General features: G+C 38.4%; 1 protein-coding gene and 1 long non-coding RNA gene across 8 annotated transcripts in view; one reads left to right on the top strand and one right to left on the bottom strand.

Moving 5' to 3' along the window:
• The window catches only part of LOC133770147 (uncharacterized), a 122,845-nt gene that overhangs the window by 80,782 nt on the left and 17,938 nt on the right, over positions 1-24,125 (top strand). For 3 of the 5 annotated variants that reach the window (XR_009867312.1, XR_009867311.1, XR_009867315.1), the window contains 2 exons: positions 5,664-5,716; positions 16,838-17,283. This is a non-coding gene — a long non-coding RNA (uncharacterized LOC133770147). Of the gene's footprint in view, positions 1-5,663; positions 5,717-12,192; positions 12,402-16,837; positions 17,284-24,125 lie in introns of those variants that run through there. The other 2 variants (XR_009867313.1, XR_009867314.1) reach the window with 2 other exon arrangements.
• SLC12A1 (solute carrier family 12 member 1) overlaps positions 1-24,125 on the bottom strand; it is a 96,270-nt gene that overhangs the window by 56,166 nt on the left and 15,979 nt on the right. Inside the window, exons 4-9 of one of the 3 annotated variants that reach the window (XM_062205856.1) lie at positions 22,058-22,153; positions 17,965-18,104; positions 16,815-16,925; positions 14,205-14,316; positions 12,263-12,390; positions 5,478-5,562 (exon numbers count right to left, since the gene is read on the bottom strand). In XM_062205856.1, the coding sequence (XP_062061840.1) occupies positions 5,478-5,562; positions 12,263-12,390; positions 14,205-14,316; positions 16,815-16,925; positions 17,965-18,104; positions 22,058-22,153 (672 nt within the window). Of the gene's footprint in view, positions 1-5,477; positions 5,563-12,262; positions 12,391-14,204; positions 14,317-16,814; positions 16,926-17,964; positions 18,105-20,824; positions 20,921-21,436; positions 21,533-22,057; positions 22,154-24,125 lie in introns of all 3 variants that reach the window. The other 2 variants (XM_062205854.1, XM_062205855.1) reach the window with 2 other exon arrangements.

Raw genomic sequence — 24,125 nt, 5'->3', positions numbered from 1 at the left:
TCATGGAAATTTCATATTATTGAAAAAATGCGTGCAATAATTTTTTATGCAAAAATAAATGTGTCTTTTATGCCATTTGTCCACAAACATATTGAAGACCCTTATACACTCACATGTACTCAATTTGTATTTCTGGCTAGGTGCTACTGATTGAGTTTTTTTCAAGTAGAAGGAGCTATCTCTTGTTCTGGGAGAGAAACAAGGGAAGAAATTATAGAATTCCATTAGTTAAGGGAATAGAGCCCTTGTTTTCAACAAATGCTATTCTTTGCATAATTTTTAAATGGCTTCCACTTTATATACAAAATTGAAAGGATAAAATATTAATATGGCAAAGGTAATATTAATGGCCAAACAATATTTTATCAAATATTTATCTCAGGTTGTCCATTGCATTATTTTTATAATTTGAATACTTTTGTTAGTGTTTATTATAAACATTTCTATAATGTTTATTATAAACATTTATTATAAATATTCTAAGATAGATTCAGGTATGGAATTATGAACATTTTAATATATATATATATACATGCATATATATATAATTCCCTAACTTTCCTTACAAGATTTTCTAGCTATAATCACGTCAATTATGCATTTGATAGCATTATTGAAATGTATGAGTATACTTGTGGAATATTTATACATATAAAATTTTTGAACTACATACAGGATAAATACTTTACAAACTAAGTGCCAACAAGTAAAACTGTTCACTTTGCTTTTACAGCTCTTCCTTGGGGAAGATTCTTATTTTTTGCTAATAACTTTAAGACAGTTCCCAGTGATGGGAACTAATAGGAAACTTCAATCTTAGCTATGGAATTCACATTTTTTGAACATAGGAAAATCTTAAAAATCATAAAATTTTCAAATTCAAATAGCCATTTATAACAATCAGTGCAGAAATCCTTGTTATCATTGCCCTGATAGTCTCTGCTTTAACACATGAAATTATGGATGTTGATTATCAAGCAAAACTATCTATTCCAGATTTTCCCTGTGTTCATTCATGTCCAACTCACTTTTTTGAATCATATATTTCAACTTTTGCATAATAGGACTCTCTGATTTCCCATGAAGCCAGGTCATTTGACATCATTTTCACTAAGACAGATCATTGACCCCATTGCTATTCTTCTCCTACCCAGGAAAAGGTATTGAAATGCAGTTTTTTCCACCCATAGGGGCAGGGAGATAAAAACTAGAGGAATCTTTGAAGTCAGACCTATAACATTACTCCTTTCTTCATTTTAACTGTGTGTAAAAATGAAAAACATTTGGAAATTTAACTTTAGGTGATTTCAGTGTCATTGAAAAATGTGTTGATTTCCTTGGAACAAAATCTCTTTACATGTAACTAAATGTACAAGTACCACAACAATATGTTTAACAGCCTATCCAGTTTCCTCAAACAAGAGGCAGTGAGATGGGAGGTCCCAAGATGGTGGAATAGCAACAGAATGATCCGAGTCATGCCAAGTAAAATAGTTATAAGGGGAAAAGATACACAGCAGAGATAGAGCCATGGGAAATTCATGAAGAGAAGCCCAGACGGGATATAAAATCAATACACAGACAATGCCACGGCTGAGAAACAACTTCTAAGATCAATCCCATTCACAATAGCTACAAAAATAATCAAATATCTTGGACTAAATTTAACTAAGGATATTAAATATTTCTACAATGAGAATTACAAGACATTAAAGAAAGAAATAGAAGAAGACATGTTCACGGATTGGAAGAATCAATATAATCCAAATGTCCATTCTGCTGAAAGCAATTTACACATTCAGTGTGATACCAATCAAATGCCAAAGACATTCTTTGTAGATCTAGAAAAAATGATGCTGAAATTCATATGGAAACACAGAAAACCTCAAATAGCTAGAGCAATTTTATACAACAAAAACAAAGCCAGAGGCATCACAATACCAGGTTTTAAGACATACTACAATCAGTTATAATCAAAATAGCCCGTTACTGGTACAAAAACAGATGGATAGACCAATGGATCAGATAGAAATGCCAGAAATCAATCACACATCTATAACCAACTTTGATATAGGAGCTAAAATCAATCCCTGAAGCAAAGACAGTCTCTTCAACAAATGGTGCTGGGAAAACTGGATCTCCACATACAGAAGTAAGAAGTAGGAACCCTATCTTACACCTTATACAAAAATCCATTCAAAATGGATTAAAGACCTAAATCTATGACCAGATACCATCAAATTATTAGAGAACATAGGGGAAACCCTGCAAGATATTGGCACAATTAAAGAGTTCTTGGAAAAAACCCCAGAGGCACAGGCAATCAAAGCCAAAATTAACAAATGGGATTACATAAAATTGAGAAGCTTCTGTACTGTAAAAGAAACAGTCAGGAAAGTGAAGATGCAACTGATAGAATGGGAGAAATTATTTGCAAACTATGTAACTGATAAAGGATTAATAACCAGAATATAGAAAGATTAATCAAGAAACTCCACAATAACAAAACAAACATTCCAGTTAAGAAATGAACAAAGGACTTAAACAGACATTTTTCCAAAGAGAAAATCCAAATGCCCAACAGACACATGAAAAATGTTCAGGCTCACTAGCCATCAGGGAAATGTAAATCAAAACTTCAGTGAATTTTTACCACACTGCAGTCAGAATGACTCTCATTCAGAAATCAACAAACAACAAATGCTGGCAAGGATGTGGGGGAAAAGGTACCCTAATACACTGTTGGTGGGAATGTAAACTGGTAAAACCACTATGGAAGACAGTTTGGAGATACCTCAGGAATCTGAATATAGACCTATACCATATGACCCAGCCATCCCACTCCTGGGAATTTACCCAAGGGAAATGAAATCAGCATATGAAAGAATTATCTGCACCCCCATGTTTATTGCATCTCAATTCACAATAGCTAAGACTTGGAATCAACCTAAATGTCCATCAACTAAAGACTAGATAAAGAAATTATGAGATATGTATACCATGGAATACTACACAGTGGTAAAAAGAATGAAATCCTGTCATTTGCAACAAAATGGATTAATCTGGAAAACTTTGTAGTGAAATAAGCCCATCGCAAAGGGACAAATACCATATGTTCTCTCTGATCTGTGATAACTAATGGGCACCTAAAAGGAAATCTTTAGAAGTAAAATTGATACTTTGAGAAGCAAAGACTTTGAACAGCCGTTATCTTAACTGTTGAGGAACAGTATTTTTTTCCTCCTTAATACTATTTGTTGAACCCTTTACTTAACATAGACTTAATCATATGTGTATAAAGTCAATTGAAAATAGTTCTCAGTAAAAAATAAGAGTGGGAATAGAGAAAGGAAGAAGTTTGTAACTGTAAAGCTGTGTAGTTCTTCATACATTCCTATGCACTTACTTCTAAAGGTACAGTTTAAAAACTTGCCATAGGACCTCAAGTCCTATTGAGCTGGGAGGTAAAAATGCCATCTTAAGCGTTAAAGTGATAAAATTAAGTGTTAAAGTGACCATATAGATAGGATTCAGTGTTAAAGGGATCATATAAATATGATCAAGTGTCTGGTAATAATAGATAGAATTAAAAATGAGAGAATGCTCCAACATTAGAAGCAGTCCATATAGCAGACTCATAGAATGACAATCGCTCTGAATAGCACCCTGACCTCAGAATCAGCCGTTAAGGCATTCTGATCTGGCTGAAAAGCACTTGAGAGCATTTCAGGTATAGAATGGTAAGACACTGTGGCAAAAAAATTTCCTACATGAAGGACCTCTGTGCGTGACATCCCAGTGGAAAAAAGTGGCCATAAAAGAAGGATGTACTTTTATCCAAGGGGAGGAGAAAATTTCCATGCTGCTTATGCCCTTGTCTAAATATTGATGGAGACTGTGGGTTCAAAAGGCTTCAGTAGCCTTGAAGTTCATGTCAAGACCTTGGGTGATCACTGACATCATATATAAGAGTGTTAATTATTAAATGAGCAACAGGAGTCACTGTGCACTTGCTTCCCATGCAGGACCTCTATCCTCAATGAGCTGTATTATGATAACTAATTGTAAAACTTGTTCTCAAACAATCCGTGTGTGTGTGTGTGTGCAAGTTGTTGAAATCTTTACTTAGTACAGAGTTGGTCTTCTGTGTATAAAGTTAATTAAAAATGAACCTCAATAGAGAATGAGACTGGGAATGGGAGATGAAGGAGGTGGTAGGGTGGGAGTGGGGGCCAGGAGGGTGAGTATGGTGGGAAGAATCACTATATTTCTAAAGTTGTAATTATGAAATTTCTACTCATTAAGTAAAAAGAATTAGTGTGTACATTAACTATGTTATAATATACAAAGCAAGGAAACTACTTTGTGTATGATTTTAAAACATTTTATTAAAAATGAGAGCAAAATGTTGCCTTGTTTCCTCTTAGTATAGAATTAATTAACTTTTTACTTACTAATTTAGCTATTTCTATTGTCAATTTTTAAAGTTAATATGTCTAAGAAAAGTCCTATATGGGTATAATTTGAGATAAGAAAATACAAGTCTCTTTTTTTAGTACCTTCAAAGTCCTATATCTATGACTTAGAACACATTAATAATCTTTTATTTCATGGTAAAATTCTTTTCTAGATTAAAAAGTAGAATTTGTACTGTTAAAAAAAAAAAGAGTCAGTGAGACAGGTAAGAATCTAAGTACTTTCCCTATTCCCCTCACAATGAGCAAAAATGACTGGGATGTACCCTTGTTAAAATGGTCATCCAGGCTTCCATAGTGGTCTAAACTATTGCTGTATTCCCTATTGTGCACAGAAAAGAAGGAAACCAGATTTCTTTCTCTCCTACTATAAATATGAGATAGGCCACAGGTGGAACCAAAGTCAGCCTCAGGCACAGCAGGAGAATACACATATTTTCTGTTCACTGAGCAGTGTGGGGGCTGGCTGCCCACACAGCCAGCAGCTGGAACTTGTTCTGATTTCCTGCCAGTTAGTGACAGTGACATTTCCATAAGAGGAACATCAATGCAAGGATGAAATACAGTCATAAATTCTATGTCTTTCCTACCTTGTTAAGGCTGTTTCTTTGTCTTGTTTTCTAGTTCAGTTTGGTTTAGATTTTTGTTTCTTTTCTGACTGCTATTCACCTGTCTCCTAGGACAGGGAAGTTGGGCTCTGGAAATGATAGCTACCTTACCAGTGGGATTATCATCTAGGGTAGCAAAATGGGACCCTGTTTGCATTCTGGCAGAATTAGCATTCTGATTAGTTTTAGTGTAGCCCTGAACCAGAGATACTTGCATTATAGCTTAATTGCATTCAAATCCCTAAAGCATCCAAACTATTAAGGTACCAAGAAGGGAATTAAAAATGTCTTTAAAAAATGTTCTATTTGTTATTCACTGAAAGCCCACTATATATGAAGAGCGACTGGATTCCTTGCTATTCTGACATTCTGACACCAGAAACATACTACTTACCTACACAAATAGCAACACCTATGTAGGCAACAGTGGTAATGAAAATGGCCAGCATAGTTCCTCTGGGGATGGCATCTTGAGGGTCCTTTAAAAGATAATGTGAAGGCAGGATTAGCAATATAGGTTCCATAAGCAACAACAAGAAAAGTAACACTTTGAATTATTTTTGTATTTTCTAACGTTTAGGCTACTCTTCGTGTGGCAAGTTCTATAGAAAAGATCAAGTCAATAGCAAAATGGTAAGCTCAAGTTCTTTTTGGATAAATACAAGGTGTTCAGAGTGAATAAAGGAATCTGTAAAACCTATACCAGGTAATTCACTCAGCAAGACTTCTCCCATCCCTTATCTTCTGGGAATTCCAGTAGATGGATCAGATCTTGAAGTGTTGGGGAGAAACATTCCAATATCTGGCATGTGGATGATCTCTCTCTCTCTCTGTGTATTTGTGTTGTGTTGCATTTAGGCTTGCTTTTAAAGGAATTATTTCTGACTGAGCAGAAAGATAATCTACTAAATTCTCTAGTCCCTCAAATTCCCCATTTGGAATCTAGTTCAGGAATAACTGCAGTGGGAGATACTTAATTTTCATAAGCAGACATAAAGAAAGAGGCAAATTCAAGCTTACCCCCAAAAGATGGGCTTTTCTCTTGCTATTAAATGCATATGTTTGCTGAGTTGGGTTCACATTATATTAAATTTACCATTTTATATCCTATTTCAGATGCTAAATCATATAAAATCAATTTCCAAAGAGCATATTGAATTATATTCAATTCAATTTAACAGGGATTATTAAGTAGAGGTTTTGACGTATGTGTTGCTTACACATACAGTGTCTGTTGTCAATATATATGCAATTGAGGGAATCACAATCTCAGTAGGCATTAGACTCCTCACCAGAGGACATGAGACTTATCAATACAAATAAGCAATCAATACAGTCAAAGAAAGTTTGAGATTAAGAATCTTACATATGCTTATCAAGTTCATCAAAAAGTCATGGAGGATGAAAACTCAACTTAATGGCTGGAAGTCATAACTGAACCCCAAGTGAATATGGCTCCATATTGGAGTAGGCCAGCACTATGGAACTATTCTGTGATTATTATTTCCTCCCCACCTTTCTGGGAATAACTGCACACAGGGCTTGTTCTGATATACGAATATCCAATGTCTTCCTTCCAAACAGTTCTCTCCAAAAGTCAATGTAGCTGGTGTGATGTGAGCAGTATAGGAAAGGAAGGAGGAATTCTGGCTGAAATGGGCTCCCCTCAGTCTCTCCAGTTCATATTACATTTTGACATTTATTTTGGAGATTAAGAGTTTCTTGATATATAAGTGAGATGTGAAGAACTGACTTAGGAAGAAAAAATAAGGATAAGAAGTGTGAATACAGAAGGTAGTCTTGCACATAAAACCCAAAATCTTTAAAATTTTTTCTTTTTATTTACAGTTATCTACTACAAACTCTAGAATTACCACATAGATATTACATGAGAATCTAATTGACCCTAACACATTAACATATAAATTATATTAATGTATGATCTTGTAGTCACATTGTCTTATCTAGCTATCGTTAAACAGGGCTCATGACTTTGACAAAACTCTTGGTTTTCACTCTCAGTGTTGGTTTCCATTCCTCAGTAGTACTCCCAAATCCAACCTTCTTCCATATTTTTCATTAAACATGTTTTTCCTAAGGACAGAATATAAGCAATCTTGCTGCTTATTGAATAGGTCAACCCCACCCTAATGTTGCAGCTCTGAAATCACAATTTAACCCTCTCAGTTAGACTTGAATATTTCCAAAAATATTTTCCTAGATGCATATTTATGATAATCTACTATTATGTTCTTTGTGACTAGAAGGTTCAGGGACTTTGTAGAAGCCCCTGTGCCAGCTCTTGTTTTCTGTCACTGGCAACCTGAAGTGTCATCTTGAGAAGGCTTATGAGACTATGAGCAGAGGTCAGCATCCTGCATAGTTCTGTAGTGTTTAAACAGTAAATATTTACCCAACTGAACTGCATTATCTTTTATTTATAGTATCACTAATAGAAACATTATCTACATATACTGAAGTCTCCTTGCCATTTCCCAACATATTGTTATCTTAGTACTTAACACGCATGACCATTCTGGCTTTTGACTGTGTTACTCCTGCTCAAAGCATGATTCTCTTTGGACTTTTAAATTCTCACTATCTCTTGGTTTGCCCTGCTTCTTATTTAGCTCTTTCTCTTCTCCCTTCATGATCTCCCTTTATACCATTAATAATTTGAATCCTTGTTTCCCAGAATGCTCCAATGTACATACCTGATTGAGCTCAACCACGCTATGGCTTCCTATTTCTGACTTTCTTCATTTCTAGATCTGCAGATTCATAAATCTAGCTACCCATAAATCTAGCTCTCCACTCTAATGTCCTTCTGTCATGTCAACACAATGACCAAATCTGAGCTTCCTTTCCCTCGTCCCATCTGCTATACCGTGGAGTCAATTCAGTAGATTACAACCAGCTTTAGAAGAGTATAATATAGGGGCTGGTGTTGTAACATAGCGGGAAAGCCACTGCCTGCAGTGCCAGCATCCCATATGGGTGCTGGTTTAAGTCTTAGGTGCTCTACTTCCAATCCAGTTCCCGGCTAATGGCCTGGGAAAGCAATGGAGAATGGCCTACTGTTGGGTCCCCTACCACCCACATGAGACTGAGGAGAAGCTCCTGGCTCCTGGCTTTAGCCTAGTCCAGCCCTGGCCATTTGGGGAGTGAACCAGCAGATGGAAAATCTCTCTCTGTCTCTCTATAATTCTGCCTTTTAAATAAATGAATAAAAAAAAATTTAAAAAGAATAAAGTATAGTAGAACTGATATGAAAATATCAGAATACATTAGTTGTAATAAAGAACCATTTGGGGATAACTTTGTAATTGTGTACTTGATTGTGATACACAATGTTTCCTTACTGAAAACATACTCTTTCCATTTTTTTCTCCTAACTCTAATAAAAAACAACTCTTTTGATACTTTTCTCCTGTAGGTCTTAATTCAGGCCCATGTCATCTCTTGTCAGACTACTGTGACATGGTATAACTAATCTTTCTGCTTCTTGTCCCCATCCCCCCACTCTCTAATCCATCCTTTAGAAGCTACTAGCGAGCTTTTTCTGAAACACATGTATGATCATGTTACTGACTTATCTAACCTTCTGAATGTCTCTAGCTAGTTTTGAGATAATATCCAAAGTCTATTGTGTGCAGTTTAAAGGGCCTCTGAGTTCTATTTAAAAGTACACAATTACACAATAGTGTACATATTAAACTTTAAGCTTAATTGTACTTTTAAATGAAAAGAATGCAACATTTCATCACAATACCATACTGTACATGTCCTGAAAACCATTACAGACTATTCTCTGTACTTTCTTTACATATATATTCAAAATTGGAGATTTTTCATTATAGATTTATAAATATAAATAGAATTATTTATTAGCATAAAAATCCCACATCAAGCTATTGCTTTTTTTTTTGCAGAAGGAGATTTTAAGTCTTGCCTTTTTTTGACAGGGATAACATGCTTTAGTTCTTTGTTTATTCCAAGAATGTTTGAGATATATAGAATTCTTTATAAATATGTTTATCAATATATTGATGGAAATATTATATATATTGCATTCTGCACATATAATAATTCCCACCAACATCTTTCTTTGTGCTTTTTCATAACCCATTCCTTCGGTTGCAATATCCCTCTCCTCTTTGTGCTATTGACAAATTCTTATTCAACCCTTGAAATCTGGATTGAGTATCACCTCCACTGAAAGTCTTCCCTTAATTTTTGGGGTGGGACAGTAATTTTTGTTTCTCTTTTCCTTGAACATTGCTCTATTTTTGTTTGTTCTGACTCCTAAAGTGTAAGTCTGTCTCCACCTTCAACAAAGATGAAATTCTTTGCTTTTTCTGGTACATGATATGAATACTTAGTAAATGCTAGCTAAGCGGAACTGACAACTAGGCACTGGATGCAAACTTGTTTTTTTATTTTTATTTTTTATTTTTTTGACAGGCAGAGTGGACAGTGAGAGAGAGAGAGACAGAGAGAAAGGTCTTCCTTTTGCCGTTGGTTCACCCTCCAATGGCTGCTGGGGCCGGCGCGTTGCGGCCGGCGCACTGCGCTGATCCGATGGCAGGAGCCAGGTGCTTCTCCTGGTCTCCCATGGGGTGCAGGGCCCAAGCACTTGGGCCATCCTCCACTGCACTCCCTGGCCACAGCAGAGAGCTGGCCTGGAAGAGGGGCAACTGGGACAGAATCCGGTGCCCCCACCGGGACTAGAACCTGGTATGCCGGCGCCACAAGGCGGAGGATTAGCCTAGTAAGCCGCGGCGCCGGCACAAACTTGTTTTTAAAGAGTCTTTACAAAGCACATTTTTTCATTTAAACTTGTATCTACAGTTTACAGAAATACTTAGTAAATGACCTCTGATAGTCTTACAGAGCTGACAAACTGGAAGTTCCACATCCATAGCTGTTTCATTAGGCACCAATATTACTTGAATCATTTTGAAGAAGTTTCATAACTTTTCTGACTGCAGCATAATCTTTTTTACCCCATGTCTCTGCTAAAGTATTTATTATGACACTGTGGGTCCTTCTATAACAAATCCAAATGGTTTTATATATTGATAAATATTTATCAATGTCTTACTTGTTCTGAGGATACAGCAATGAATAAAACCAAAGGCAAAAGATCCATTTTCATGCTAAACCAAGTACCTCTCACTCAGATCCTGCCAAAGTTGTTTCCTCTCTCCTTTATCCAGCTATATAAGATGTCTCCAGTTGAAACATAAGAGACTTCTCAAGATTTTCTTATGTTGGAGTGTTCTTATTTTCTTCTCAGCCTGGGAAACCCTTGAATTTCCTCACCAATCGTATTTAGCCTTTACCTAAGTCCAGGTTCAAAAGTTACTTCCTTTAGGAAATCATCTCTGACTAACCTAACAATTGTTTGTAAAACTATTTCACAACCCACTAGGGTAGCACATTTGGTGTTAATTTATGCAAGTCTTCTGATGACTCTTGAAAAGTTGTTTTGTCTTCTGAAGTTGATTATAAATTTTTGAAGCAAAAACTGTGTCTTCTACTTTTTGTGTATGTGGTACAAAGTCCTTATTGTCCCCTATATTTATTCTGCTCATTTCCTTCCTTTTGATTGGACAGACTCCTAAAATCTTATTTGGGCACATAGCTGTCCCATTAGGGACTACATTTCTCAAACTCTCTGGAAACTGGATGTGGTCATAATTCTAAATTCTGGTTAGTAAGATGTCAATAGAAGCTGTACATTCAAGTTCCAGCAACTGTTTGCTCTCTATTCTCTCATTCTCCTCCTATGAGTTAGAATATTGTCTTGGAAATGATCATTCTTCTTGGACCTTGCAGATGAGGGCAAACTCAAAGGTAGTAGTAAAAGAGGAGAGGTCATCTGAGTTCCTGGGCTACCTTTTGGAGCATTGGATGGGCAGTGAACTCCAATTTCTTCCTTCCTTCCTTCCTTCCTTCCTTCCTTTCTTTCTTTCTTTCTTTCTTTCTTTCTTTCTTTCTTTCTTTCTTTCTTTCTTTCTTTTTTGTTTTTTTGGACAGGCAGAATGGACAGTGAGAGAGAGAGAGAGAGAGACAGAGAGAAAGGTCTTCCTTTGCCGTTGGTTCACCCTCCAATGGCCGCTGCGGCCAGTGCGCTGCGGCCGGCGCACTGCGCTGATCCGATGGCAGGAGCCAGGTGCTTCTCCTGGTCTCCCATGGGGTGCAGGGCCCAAGCACTTGGGCCATCCTCCACTGCACTCCCTGGCCACAGCAGAGAGCTGGCCTGGAAGAGGGGCAACTGGGACAGAATCCGGCGCCCCAACCGGGACTAGAACCCGGGGTGCCAGCGCCCCAAGGTGGAGGATTAGCCTAGTGAGCCGTGGCGCTGGCCTGTTACTGATCTTTTATAAAGCATTCAAACCAAAATCCTAACTAATACGATGCTTTTAATGGTACATATCATAAAATATAGTATAAGGGTAATGTTAAAGCAGTTGGGTTTATTTTTTTTTGTTACTTGCTTGTTCATGAATGTTTCATGTTCTCATTCATTTTTTAAAGATTTATTTATTTATCTGAAAGGTAGAGTTACAGAGACAGAGAGGGAGAGACAGAGACAAGGTCAGAGATCTTCCACCCTCTGGTTCACTCCCCAAATGGTTACAATGGCCAGGGCTGGGCCAGGCCAAAGCCAGGAGCCAGGAACTTCATTTGAGTCTCCTATGTGGTTGGCAGGGGCCCAAGCACTTGGGCCATCTTCAGCTGCTTTTCCAGGCCATTAGCAGTGAGAAGGATTGGAAGTGGAGCAGCCAGGACTCATACCAGTACTCATATGGGATGCTGGCATTGCAGGCTGTGGCTTACCCCTCTGTACCACAGCAGTGGCTCCTCATTATAAGTTTTAAAGAAAAAAGGTGGTTCTGGTATTTTTTTACTTAATTATATTAATTTTGTTGTAAAAATGACACAATATCTATATATTCTGTTCCATTATCACTCAAGACTATTGGAAGAACTATCTGTTATAGGAATCCAATTTTGGCATTAGAAGAAACAGTCAGAAAACCTTACAGAAATCTTATAGCTTTGAATCTGTAAGGAAATGTAGTCACATTTAATCTCCATAGCTCCCCAGGCTGTCCATCAAGTACACTACCACCTCCCAAGACTACAAAGCAGAGAAAACAAACAACATACCTCCAAATCTCCTGAGATATTGGCACCAGCAAGTATCCCAGTGGCTGCTGGGAAGAAGATGGCAAATACGGAGAAGAAGCCTTCACCCTTCGTGAAGCTTGGCCCAAAATTTTCTGCAAATATTGATGCTGCAATATCAATTAAGACAAAATTATCATGTAAACATTGTTTACAGTAAGAGATAAAATATCTTTGACTTTTATATTTCTAAATACAAATCATCCCTATATTCTAAATGGAATGAACTTGGATATGCTGGTGAACTTCTGATGGACACTATGTTAATATTTACCAAAAGTCAAAAATTCACTCCCCTAGCATGTAGTTCCAAAAAAAAAAAAAAAAAATCAATGATTTTTTTGTGTCAACAGAGACCTCAGCTGCTTGACCTCTGTGAATTTAGTTTGAAAGAGGAGGAGATGAAGAATTTTGTTATGACCATACTAGCATAGTCACAAATAAACCACAAAAACTCATACAACACCACATACATTCTCAAATGTATAAAAACCTTAAACAATAAACACTATTTTCTTTAAAAAAAAAGTTATAGGGTAATTTTGTGGGTGAAGCTACTTTACCATTTTGCTACTAATATATGAATCTCTTCACTCCTCATACCCACAGATTGGATCTTAGATCATTATACAAATTTTTCCTATATGGGAGGATATTCTAGTGAGAAGCTGCGTTCATGAAATAATACTGTATCTCAGATTGTCACCCAAATACTTAGATGCAAAGGAAAAAATCTAGAGGGAAAATAGAAAGGAGAAAGAAAGGGAAGAAGAAAATGTGAACAAAAGAATCTGAGGTGCAAAAGTTAGGAACATCATAAAAATACAGTAGGAGTAGGGAGGAGAGGAAAGAATAGAAAGGAAAAGGATGTTGACATGAGAAGCAAGTAAGACAATCTTTACCAAGAAGAAGAGACAAGAAAAAGGGGGAGACAGGAAAAAGGACACAAGTACTGAAAGCTGAGCAAATAATGAAGGAAAAATTTAAAAACCCGAGCAGTAGATTTTTGTGTAAGAAAGAGTGGGTAGGTGCAGTAGAATTGGAGAGCAAAGTCAAATTTCATGCCTATTGATGTTATCACAGGATGCTATGCTAAGTTACTCCAACAATCATTTATACATGGAAATCTGACAGTGATGTTTGACCAGGAAATGCAATAGCAAGAGAAGATGCAAAAAAAGTCTGCCCAGAAGAAAAAAAAAAAATGACCGTGCTTGGCTTGGATGGTCTGCAATTGTTGAGCAAATAGTTTGAGTTGGGTTCCCTTTCCTTGCAAGTGCTGTATCTACTACTAGATAGCAAAAACAATTTGCCCAACATTTTAAGGTTTATAAAACATTTTCATAGCCACTATCTTATTTTGTTCTCGAAATTCCCAAAGATGTTATTATTAGCACCCTCACTTCAGCAGGAAAATGTAAGACTCAAACATGTTAGGTGATCCTAGATCTCTTCTTTTTTTTTTTTTTTTTGGCAGGCAGTTAGACAGTGAGAGAGAGACAGAGAGAAAGGTCTTTCTTCCGTTGGTTCACTCCCCAAATGCAGCCAGTGCACTGCGCGCCGCTCTGATCCAAAGCCAGGAGCCAGGTGCTTCTCCTGGTCTCCCATGCAGATGCAGGGCCCAAGCACCTGGGCCATCCTCCACTGCACTTCCCGGCCACAGCAGAGAGCTGGACTGGAAGAGGAGCAACTGGGACAGAATCCGGCGCCCCAACTGGGACTAGAACTCCGGGGTGTCGGCGCTGCAGGCGGAGGACTAGCCAAGTGAGCCATGGCGCCGGCCCAATCCTGGGTCTCAAATCCACATTGGATCTTCCGTGAACCACACTGGTGTTTGATCACTGTGGTTTTGGTGCTGGGGATGGTGATGAAAGGGAACTATAGAGAAACGTATATTGAAAAGCAACTAATTTGTAACATGTACCTTGATAATTAAAGAAACCTCTGGATTTCTTCTCATTGTTAGATGGAATGACAGTTCCAATGAAGAAGTTTGCAATAGCAATGAGGAGAATGATCAGAAGAATCACTTGAGCCTGCAATGGCAAAGTAAAAGGAGATCAAATTAGATTTAGTTTAAAGCTTACATGCTAATAAATGTTGTAAGTGTCCACTGCAGAAAGACTGTCTAATTTTCTAGTTAAGACTCTGCCACCTAGAGTAGGTACTAAATGCACCCTTGTAGAATGGCATCTTAATAAGCCTAACTGCCTGAGGTGCATGCTCAACAGAAGAATGTGCTTTGGCTCTTCATGGTGACATTCCAAGAACATTCTAAGTAGCCAGCTACTGTATTAGCCCTAGTAATATGCAAGGAGCTGAAGGCTTTAACACTGATAGACTTATGTTATAATCCAGGCAAAACACATTCCTCTTTCCAGTACTAACTACAAAAGGAGTACAAGAACACAGAAAGAGTCATAGAATTCATGTGATGCCCAGTCCACTTGATGTCAGGCTGCCAATGCGTGTTCGGCACAAGCAGTCTGCAAAAGTGACCAGTCCAGTGAGCTCCCTTCAGACTCTCAACATTTCGAGATGTGTACTGGCTTAGCATACGGGCTTTTTGCTCTCTCCACTGGGATTCTGCTTTACCCTACTCTTTGCATAGCTATTTCTTCTCCTCTTTTAAGTCTGTTACTTCCTTGGAGAGTCTTTCTGTGAGGGCATGTGCGGTGTTGTGGTATCATGTGGTAAGCCACTGCTCGAGACACCTGCACCCCATATTGTAATGTCAGTTCAAGTTCTGGCTGTTCCATACTTCTTTCTTTAAGTTTTATTTTTTAAATTTTATAATTTTTATTTATTTGAAAGGTAGAATGAAAGAAAGGGAGAGACAGACAGACAAAGAGATCTTCCATCTGCTGGTTCATTCCCTAAATGACTACCAGGCCAAAACTAAGAGCTTGGAATTCCATCTGGGTCTCTAAAGTGGGTGGCAGGGACCCAAGTATTAGCAAAGAGCTGTAACAGAAACAGAGCAGCTGGGGCTGAAACCAATGCTCTGATATGGAATGCCAGCATGCACGTGACAACTTAACCGGCTGAAAATACTGGCCCCTACTCAATACTTCTCATCCAGCTTCCTGATAATGCACCTGGGAGATAGCAAATGATGACGCAAGTACTTTGGTTCATGCCACCCTTGTGGGAGACCTGGATGGAATTCCTGGCTCCCAATGTCGCCTGGCCTAGGGCTGGCTGTTGTGGTCGACTGGGAAGTGAACCACTGGATAGAAGATCTCTGTCTTTTTCTCTCACTCTCTCTTTCTCTCTTCTTTTCCAATAATTAAACAAATCTTGAAAGGGGGGGGAGAGAAAGAGAGAGAAGGAGAGAGAGAGAGAGAAAGAAAGAGTTTTTTCCTGACCACTTAATCTAAATAATAGCAGCTAATGTTCACTGAGGACTCACAATGTAATAGATGCAGATTTAATTTTACTTAGTGGGTAATTTTATTATTCCCATTTTAAAGATAAGAAAACTGAGGCATGCAGAAGTTAAGTAATTTACTCAAGGTCACAGAGGTATTAACTAGATTGAAATCCAGACACTCTAACTGCAGAGCTATAGCTTTGAATACTACACCGACCAGCCCTGATCTATATTATTTGCTTCAGGGAATAATCTGTAAAGTAGGTATTCAGTGTTATGTTTATTTCCTTTGTAGTACTTCTCACAATTTACCATTTTGTATTTATTTATTTATTTATTATTCATCTATCTATAGATCAAATGCTGAACCAGGGCTAACACTGTGCCTGTTTTGATGAATATCTAGTGCCTCATAGAACATGTTAGGCACTTAATTTTTGTTTAATGTGTGAATGCATGATTCACAAATTAATGCTAACATTTCCTACTGCCTTATATAGGTCAGAGGCTTTATGAACCTATTTCTAGTGACCACTTGAGGACTAGTTACTGCATCTTCAGGTACAGGGGAACATTTTTTGATTGTACCAATTACTGTAGGGAATTAAAAGGAAGCAAAAGACATGTTACTCATCAGTCAGAAATTTGCTATCTATTTTTGCTCATGGTTAAATCCAGATATTTTTCTGCTTATAAAGGCTATGTTGTGCTCGGGTTTTCTGGTGAAGTTCTGAGTTTCGGAGAGGAATGGTTGTTCCTGTCTCTCTTAGTGTCTCCCAACATACTTACTGCTTTTGGGCTTCAGCACCCAGAAGCTTGAAAGGGAAACCACAGTTTGTGACTAAGAGACATAGGCTTCTAGTGTGGACTGTTGCTATGATCATAAGGAGTCTGTACATGAAGATGACAGCAAACTTGTAGCTGGACCACTGTGATGATAGCACAAAGAAGGACAAAACACAGGGGGCAATTGAAACATCGGAGCTGCGAGTCCCAACTGCTTGGGACTTTGTGCTTTGTGAGCTTGGTATTCCACCTGGCTGCTCCTTTCATGGTAGCAGATAATAATAGTGATTTTTTAAATATGGGATTCTTCCTATCTCTGCAATTTGTTGAGGACCTGATCATCAGTTGTTGATAAAATCATTTGGAGAAATTCACCTTTGCTTCCCATTCCATCCCAGCGACTGAAATTCCTAGAAGAATCACCACTGTGATGGAGCCTATTATCCGGATGTCATTGGTTGGATCCACCATCATTGAATCACTTTCCTAAAAAAAGAATCACTGGCATACTTAGATATATAGCTTTTTGCATATGTGTCTTATGTTAGCATTTAACAATGAAAAGATACTCTACACTATTGCCTGGGGCCATCTTGGATAACATAAAAATAAAGTGCTCATAAATTTGAGAATATAAAGAACCTAACCCTATTTTACTTTTCCAAGATAATAAGCCTTTGAGATCCATGGACAGGAGTTGGAAATTTTAGAGATTAATTCTAGTTATAGCTTTTGAAGCTATTGTAGCACACAGTAAAATTTTGTGTGCAAATACCTATTGTGTTTTGTGTCATAAGAATGGTTATGTTTGTGTGTCAGGGGGAATCCTAGAATAATAAAAATGAGTAGTTAATAAAGTGACTATTGGAAAATTAAGTGCTGTTAAATATAAGAATAGACTACAGAGACCTGATAATGCATCTCTTAAAAGATAACATATTATATGAAGTATATAATACATTCATTTGTCTACATTTCAGGTAGAGGTACTTTTACCAATTTAGTGAATCCACGTGTTATGAGAGGAGGACTAGACGTTAGTTTGTTTATGAGCTAATCAGTGTGATTGCACATACACCCTTCTAAAGGGGGCACCTAAACTAGAGAATGACTTGTTTTCTGCAGTGAATTTTTCCAGTATTTGAGTTTCCTTTACCTTTGGAAATATATAGCCATAAAAATAGTTTTACTGCTAATAATAACATCCATTGCTTATCTGATGTTTCATTTTCACATACATTAGTTCATTTGATCTTTACCAACTTTCTATGAAATACATACAATAATATTCTGAGTCCATTTTATATATTTGGAAAACAAGTTCCCCAGGAATAGAGGGACTGGCTCCAAGAATCTCAGATGATAAATGTGAGAGCTGAGTCTCAAAGCCAGACCTTTTGATGCTAACCCTGCAACTCCTTTCACTGTATCTAGCTTTCCCCCATCACATTGCCCTAGTGCCCTAAAACAGCAAACAAGATAGAATTATCCTACTTGGCCAAAGGAAAGAAAAGCTTTTAATTACCTTAAGAAGATCTACCACAGTCTCAGCAAATCCCACCACATACATAGCAACAGCCACTGCATTGGCAAAAGCAAAGATCAAGCCTATTGACCCACCGAACTCGGGCCCTAAGCTTCTTGAAATTAGATAATAGGCCCCACCTGAAACAGAAATGAACATTCTTTACATTGAGGAAATACTAATGTATTAGTTTATGTGATCAAATGACTTTGAATATCTGATAACATTCAAACTGTTAACTAGTCTAATAAAAATATGATAATTTCCTAATAATTATAGGAATCCCACATCATCTTAGTGAATAATTTAGCCATTTCATGTACTCTGCATAGTCTGCAGTGGAAATACCTCAATAAAATCCAATTTATTGAGACTGGAATGTCAAAAAATGCTGCATATAAGAAGATAGAAACCTCCAAAAATGCTTTGTCTTTAAAAAAAAATCACTGCAGTATTCAAATTAATAATTCAACTAAAGCAAAATATTATGTCCAAAATTTCCAGGGACAGGCCTTGGTAGAAAATGAAGTGGGTAGAGTCCAACACTGTGGCATAATGGGTTTATCTGCCACCTGCAATGCCAACATTCCATATGGTCACCAGTTCGAGTCTCAGCTGCTACATTTCTGATCCAGCTCCCTGCTAATGTGCCTGGGAAAGCAGCAGAAGATGGCCCAAGTCTTTGGGCCCCTGTAGGCTTCCAATTTCAGCCTGACCCAGTCCAGGCTTTTGCATCCATTTAGGGAATGAACCAGCAGATCTCTCTCTCTCTCTCTCTGTGTCTTTCTCTCTTCCTCTCTCTGTAACTCTGACTTTCAAATGAATAAATAAAATCTCTTAAAAAGTGAAGTGAGTAAAGTTTATCTTTGTTTTTCTAATTCACTTCTGTTGCGCATATATATATGTATGTATGTATGCACATGTATATGCATACTGCGTGAAGCAAGGTGCCTGTAGAATGCTCTATATTTTTTAAAGATTATATATTTATTTATTCAAGAGGTGGGAGTTGCAGATAGAGAGAGGGAGAGACAGAGACAAAGGTCTTCCATCTGCTGGTTCACTCTCCAAATGGCCACAATGACCGGAGCTGAGCCAATCTGAAGTCAGGAGCCAGAAGCTTCTTCCAAGTCCCCACACAAGTACATGAAGATGGCAGCAAACTTGTAGCTGTACCACTGTGATGATAACACAAAGAAGGACAAAACACTTGGGTCATCTTCCACTGCTTTCTCAAGCCATAGCAGAGAGCTGGATTGGAAGAGGAGCAGCCAAGACTAGAACCAGCACCCATATGGGATGCCTGCACTGCAGGTGGAGGCTTAGCCTACTATGCCACAGTGCCAGTCCCAAAATGCTGTGTATTATTCTAAATATAAGACGTGGTTTTCCATGTTTTTAGGTTAAGAAGGCATTATCGTTGCCAAATATCCAGATGTACATGGACTTAGCAAGTGGGAAGAATGATAGGGAGGACTTATAACAGTGGTTTCTCCTTGGGACATTGAAGAAGTAGTTCTGGCCGGCACTGTGGCTCAACAGGCTAATCCTCCACCTTGCGGCGCCGGCACACCGGGTTCTAGTCCTGGTTGGGGCGCTGGATTCTGTCCCGGTTGCCCCTCTTCCAGGCCAGCTCTCTGCTGTGGCCCAGGAGTGCAGTGGAGGATGGCCCAAGTCCTTGGGCCTGCACCCCATGGGAGACCATGAGAAGCACCTGGCTCCTGCCATCGGATCAGCGAGATGCGCTGGCCGCGGCGGCCATTGGAGGGTGAACCAACGGCAAAAGGAAGACCTTTCTCTCTGTCTCTCTCTCTCACTGTCCACTCTGCCTGTCCACAAAAAAAAAAAAAAAAAAAAAGATGTAGTTCTGTAGATGGTTGTATATGTCTGTGCATATGAAAGACTGAACTGGACTGGTCAACAGCCTACAGTGTTTATGATTTCTTATATTGAGCTAGTCTCTGAAGTGAACAGAGTTGGCATGGGAATGACATTGAACAAACACACGTCAACTCAAAACACATTTCCTTTTAATGAAAAGGAATTTCTTTCACTATAGCAAACCCTTTGGGTTAAGGGGTCAAAGTCCTTGCTAAAAATCTGTTTTATGAATGGAGCAAATCCCATTATTTCCTTTATCCTGATTATATTAAACAAATTATCCAGCTGCTTATCTAGAATGACATAGGCAAAAGTTGGGAGCGATTGTATGTGGTGTGTAGCATGGTGTTTAGAAGACTCTGAATAGGGATTCCTGCAAAAGGTACACAAGGAGAGATCTCTAAAAATCTCTGAGAAGGGGAATGGGAGGAGGAAGAAAAGAAATTAGGAGAACAATTTTCAATTTAATCTGCTTCATTTCCAGCCAAGGCCTGTCTCTTTTTGGATGGTTTGAAATTGACTCTGCATTATTTGTTGTTTATTGCCTTTTAAATACTCTTCCCATGTCTGATGGCCATTCAGCTCATTGAGTTTGGGGTGAGCCCTTAAGTCTGTGTGTAGGAGTGGTTTACCAAGTGGAAATCACCAGCTGGTGGGTGAGGGGGCTAGAGAAGACCCATGCTGAGGGGACCTGGGAGACAGTCCCCAGGATTCACCCAGGGTGCAAAGAAACCATAGATCGAAACTACTTTATAACCATGGTTTGCCACAGAAAATTGGTCAAAGAAAGTTTTTCTGGAGATCTAATTTTAATTCACAAGAATTTTGCCTTACTGTTTGCATTTTCAGCTATTTTGTTTTGCTTTAGGATTTTGGGGGACTAATTTGCAATATTCAAATTTTACTTCCATTATTAAGCCAACTCTGGACATTACTGCATCACCAAAGCATGTAGTTATAAGTAAATTAATATGCTTACCTCCTCTTACTACTCCATTTGTGCAAATAGCAGACATAGAAATACCTGTGAGTGTTGTCACTACCACACTCAGGCCAATGACGATAATTCCAAGACCTGCAAAATGCCCCAAGAGAAGTGTTTGGCTCCAATACTGAAAGAAGTCACCAGAACATCAGGAGGCAGCTCCCTCAATCTTGTCATAGAAGGATCAGTATCCCCGCGAAAACCTGAAATGTTCTGAAAGAGTCCATTCCATGAAGGTCTAGGAAGCCCCTGAAATGTACTGAACTTTAAAACTGAAGCCATGTCCAAGAATCATTTTCCAAGAAACACCAGCAAATGTGCAGACTGTCCTGAAAAAGAAGATGTTTACCAAGGAGTTTGTGCGTGTGTAAACCATGACCTGCCTGCAATGTACCAAAGAGTTCTGTTAGAAAGGTGACCAGAGGTGACCAGAGGAGACCTGGACTGTACTCACGATGCCTTAGGTTACCTTCTACATCCAGCTCCTCCAAATGGTTAACCAGACTTCATGAATGCTGGGTGACTTCTTCCCATCAAAAAGAATTATAAAAATGTTTGCCTACCCGTAGCAAGTGATGAGGGCATTAGATATCTTAGAGATTTTACCTCCACGAACAAACCCGTTAGTTGCTATTGCAGAAGTTGACAACCCAGTAATAGAAGTTACCATGGTGGAAAGAAGAATTATGACAACTCCAAGACCTGTTAGCAATGAAAGATAGAAGATATTACATTTTACTTTTCTTCCTTGGTTTCCCCAGTGTTTCAGGCTGTACTGCCTTTAATTTAGGTTTTCAGATCCATGACTTGGGCCCAACGGGGTGTCTTTGTACTAAGGAGAAACTGATATGACTGGCATAAAGATTAGGTCAGAGAACTGCTCATTACGATGAAGGATGGTTTCCAAAAGTAAACACAATCGAAAATGCAGTCCTGGAAAGGAAAAGTTGACTTATGCTTGTGTCCTGGGAGAGAAACTACCCTGGCTGTGAAAAGAGAAAACATGACATTTGACCTTCTCTCTTGCTTAAGAGGAACCTGAATGAGAAAGTTGGGGGTTTGACAAAGGTTAAATCCTTCTCCATTTTTCTTGCATCCCTTTGCCTGGGGAGAAAAGGAACCAACTTGCATTACCTTTGAAACACTCCAGAAAGGTCAGTGGTGAACTATTTGAGCCTGTGTTGCCTTTACCTTACAAATGATGTTGCAGGTCACAAGTTTAATTACCTCCTCTGACATATCCATTTGTGGCAATAGCAGAGGTGGATAAACCAGTGATACCAGTCACTGTCACGGCTAAGCCGATGATAATCACACCAAGACCTCAGTTGAAAGAGGAAAAATAAAGGCAATTAAATGGTGAACAATCCTTTGGATTATTTACATAAAAGCCAGCAAGGGTAATCATTAAAGAACAATATTAGAGTTTAACAAGTTGGCCAGGAAATCACTAGAGTAAATGCTCAGCTTTGAAGTTTTCTGCCTGTAGTAGCTTAGATTCCAAGAAGCTGAAGACCTAAAAGTTACAGTGTTGAGTTGCACACAATTGAAGGGTTGTGGATGGTCAAAATATAATGAATGTGGGGGCCAGCACTATGGCACAGTAGGTTAATCCTCCGCATGCGGTGCCAGCATCCATATGGGTGCCGGTTCTAGTCCCAGCTGCTCCTCTTCCCATCCAGCTCTCCGCTATGGCTTGGGAAACCAGTAGAAGATGGCCCAAGTACGTGAAGTACCTGAGCCCCTGCACTTGCGTGGGAGACCCAGAAGAAGCTCCTGGCTCCTGGCTTTGGATCAGTGCAGCTCCGATCACTGTGGCCATTTGGGGATTGAACCAGTGGATGGAAGACCTTTCTCTCTGTCTCTCCTTCTCACTGTCTGTAACTCTACATCTCAAATAAATAAAATCTTTTTTAAAAAGATAATGAATGTGAAGACCAGATTTGATGAAGTTCTAGACACCTATAAGTATAGTAATTGGTCTATACAATTTCAAACTATTAATAGAACTAGCGATTAAATGTTAAACCTTCTAGGTAACTGTCTTTATGTGGATTTGGTTATATAGGGGTGGGATATTACATATAGTGTAGCGAATTGCTCATCCAGCAGATAGGTAAAGTGGAAAATATCAAATTGAACTATATTTACTCATTGGCTATGCGACCTCTGGCAAATTACTTACTTCTGTGTAAAAAATGGCAATGAAGTCAGAAAAAAAAAAAAAAGCACAGTGCAAGAAACACATTACATAATCAATTATACTGCTTCTTGAACAAATCAATAATAGTCATAAAAAGTATTTATTAAAAGCCTACTATATATCCAGTTGTTTGGTAGATAGTGTGAGGACCTAATAAAAGGAAATGAAAAAAAAAATCTTCCTTCATGGACAGTATTCAGAAGGATATTGATTCAGATGACAGGTAGAAAGCAATAGAAGTCAGAAATCAGAGGAAGGCATGGCTAGTTTCAACTTCAAGAAACATTTCCAGAGGACCTTGAAGGGTAGCAGAATTTGCCATACTATAGCCCTTTGGCATAGGATTATTTTGAGCTGGAAGCAACTGAAAAGCAGATACAGCAAAAGCTCTCTGACTCCTTCCTATTTGCTTAAATGCAAGACACAAATTTATAAATGTGTGCCCCTTCTCTCCCTGAAGGAGGAACCACAGGAATCTGCGCAACCTCACTAGCTAGGCCGAGCTTCTTCATTTATTTAACTTCCTACAATTTGCCACCCTGGAAACTCAAAGTCCTTTTCCTTTGTCTTACCATTTCTCTGCAGTTTGATGTTCTAACCACTGCTTTGAGTGCTCTCCTGTGTATGCAAGGATGCAAATGTCAGTTAACTTCTGTTTGCCCTTCTCTCAGTAATCTGACTGTTGTCTAATTTATAGGTCCTTAACCTAAGATGGGTAGAGAGATACAGTTTTTCTCCCCTATAATACTTGTTTCAATGGAGGTTGACCCAGAATTAAGGGAGAAGTTTAGAGTGGAGTAGTCATAGCCACTTAACTCACCCTGGCTCCATTTACAATGTTTTTCTGAGTTATTTGATATGTCCCCTACATGAGAAGAATGCTCTATGATTGTTGATGGCAAGCTGTCTTAAGGATAATTAGAAGGGTATTTGGCAAAGAGAATCCATGATCTTTCAGGCCATGTCCCAAGAGAAGGGAAAGTAGAGGGAGGTAAAGGGCAGATAGGGGAATGAGGTACTAGAGGCTGAATCTTTTTGTTTTTTAGATTTTTTTTTTCCTTTTTACTTGAGTATTGGTTTTTAAGGCAATGA

The sequence above is a fragment of the Lepus europaeus genome, chromosome 11 (genome assembly GCF_033115175.1).
Source record: "Lepus europaeus isolate LE1 chromosome 11, mLepTim1.pri, whole genome shotgun sequence".
NCBI classification, from domain to species: domain Eukaryota; kingdom Metazoa; phylum Chordata; class Mammalia; order Lagomorpha; family Leporidae; genus Lepus; species Lepus europaeus.
The sequence above is the reverse complement of the archived record's forward strand: the minus strand, read 5'-3'. Positions and strand labels throughout refer to the sequence as shown.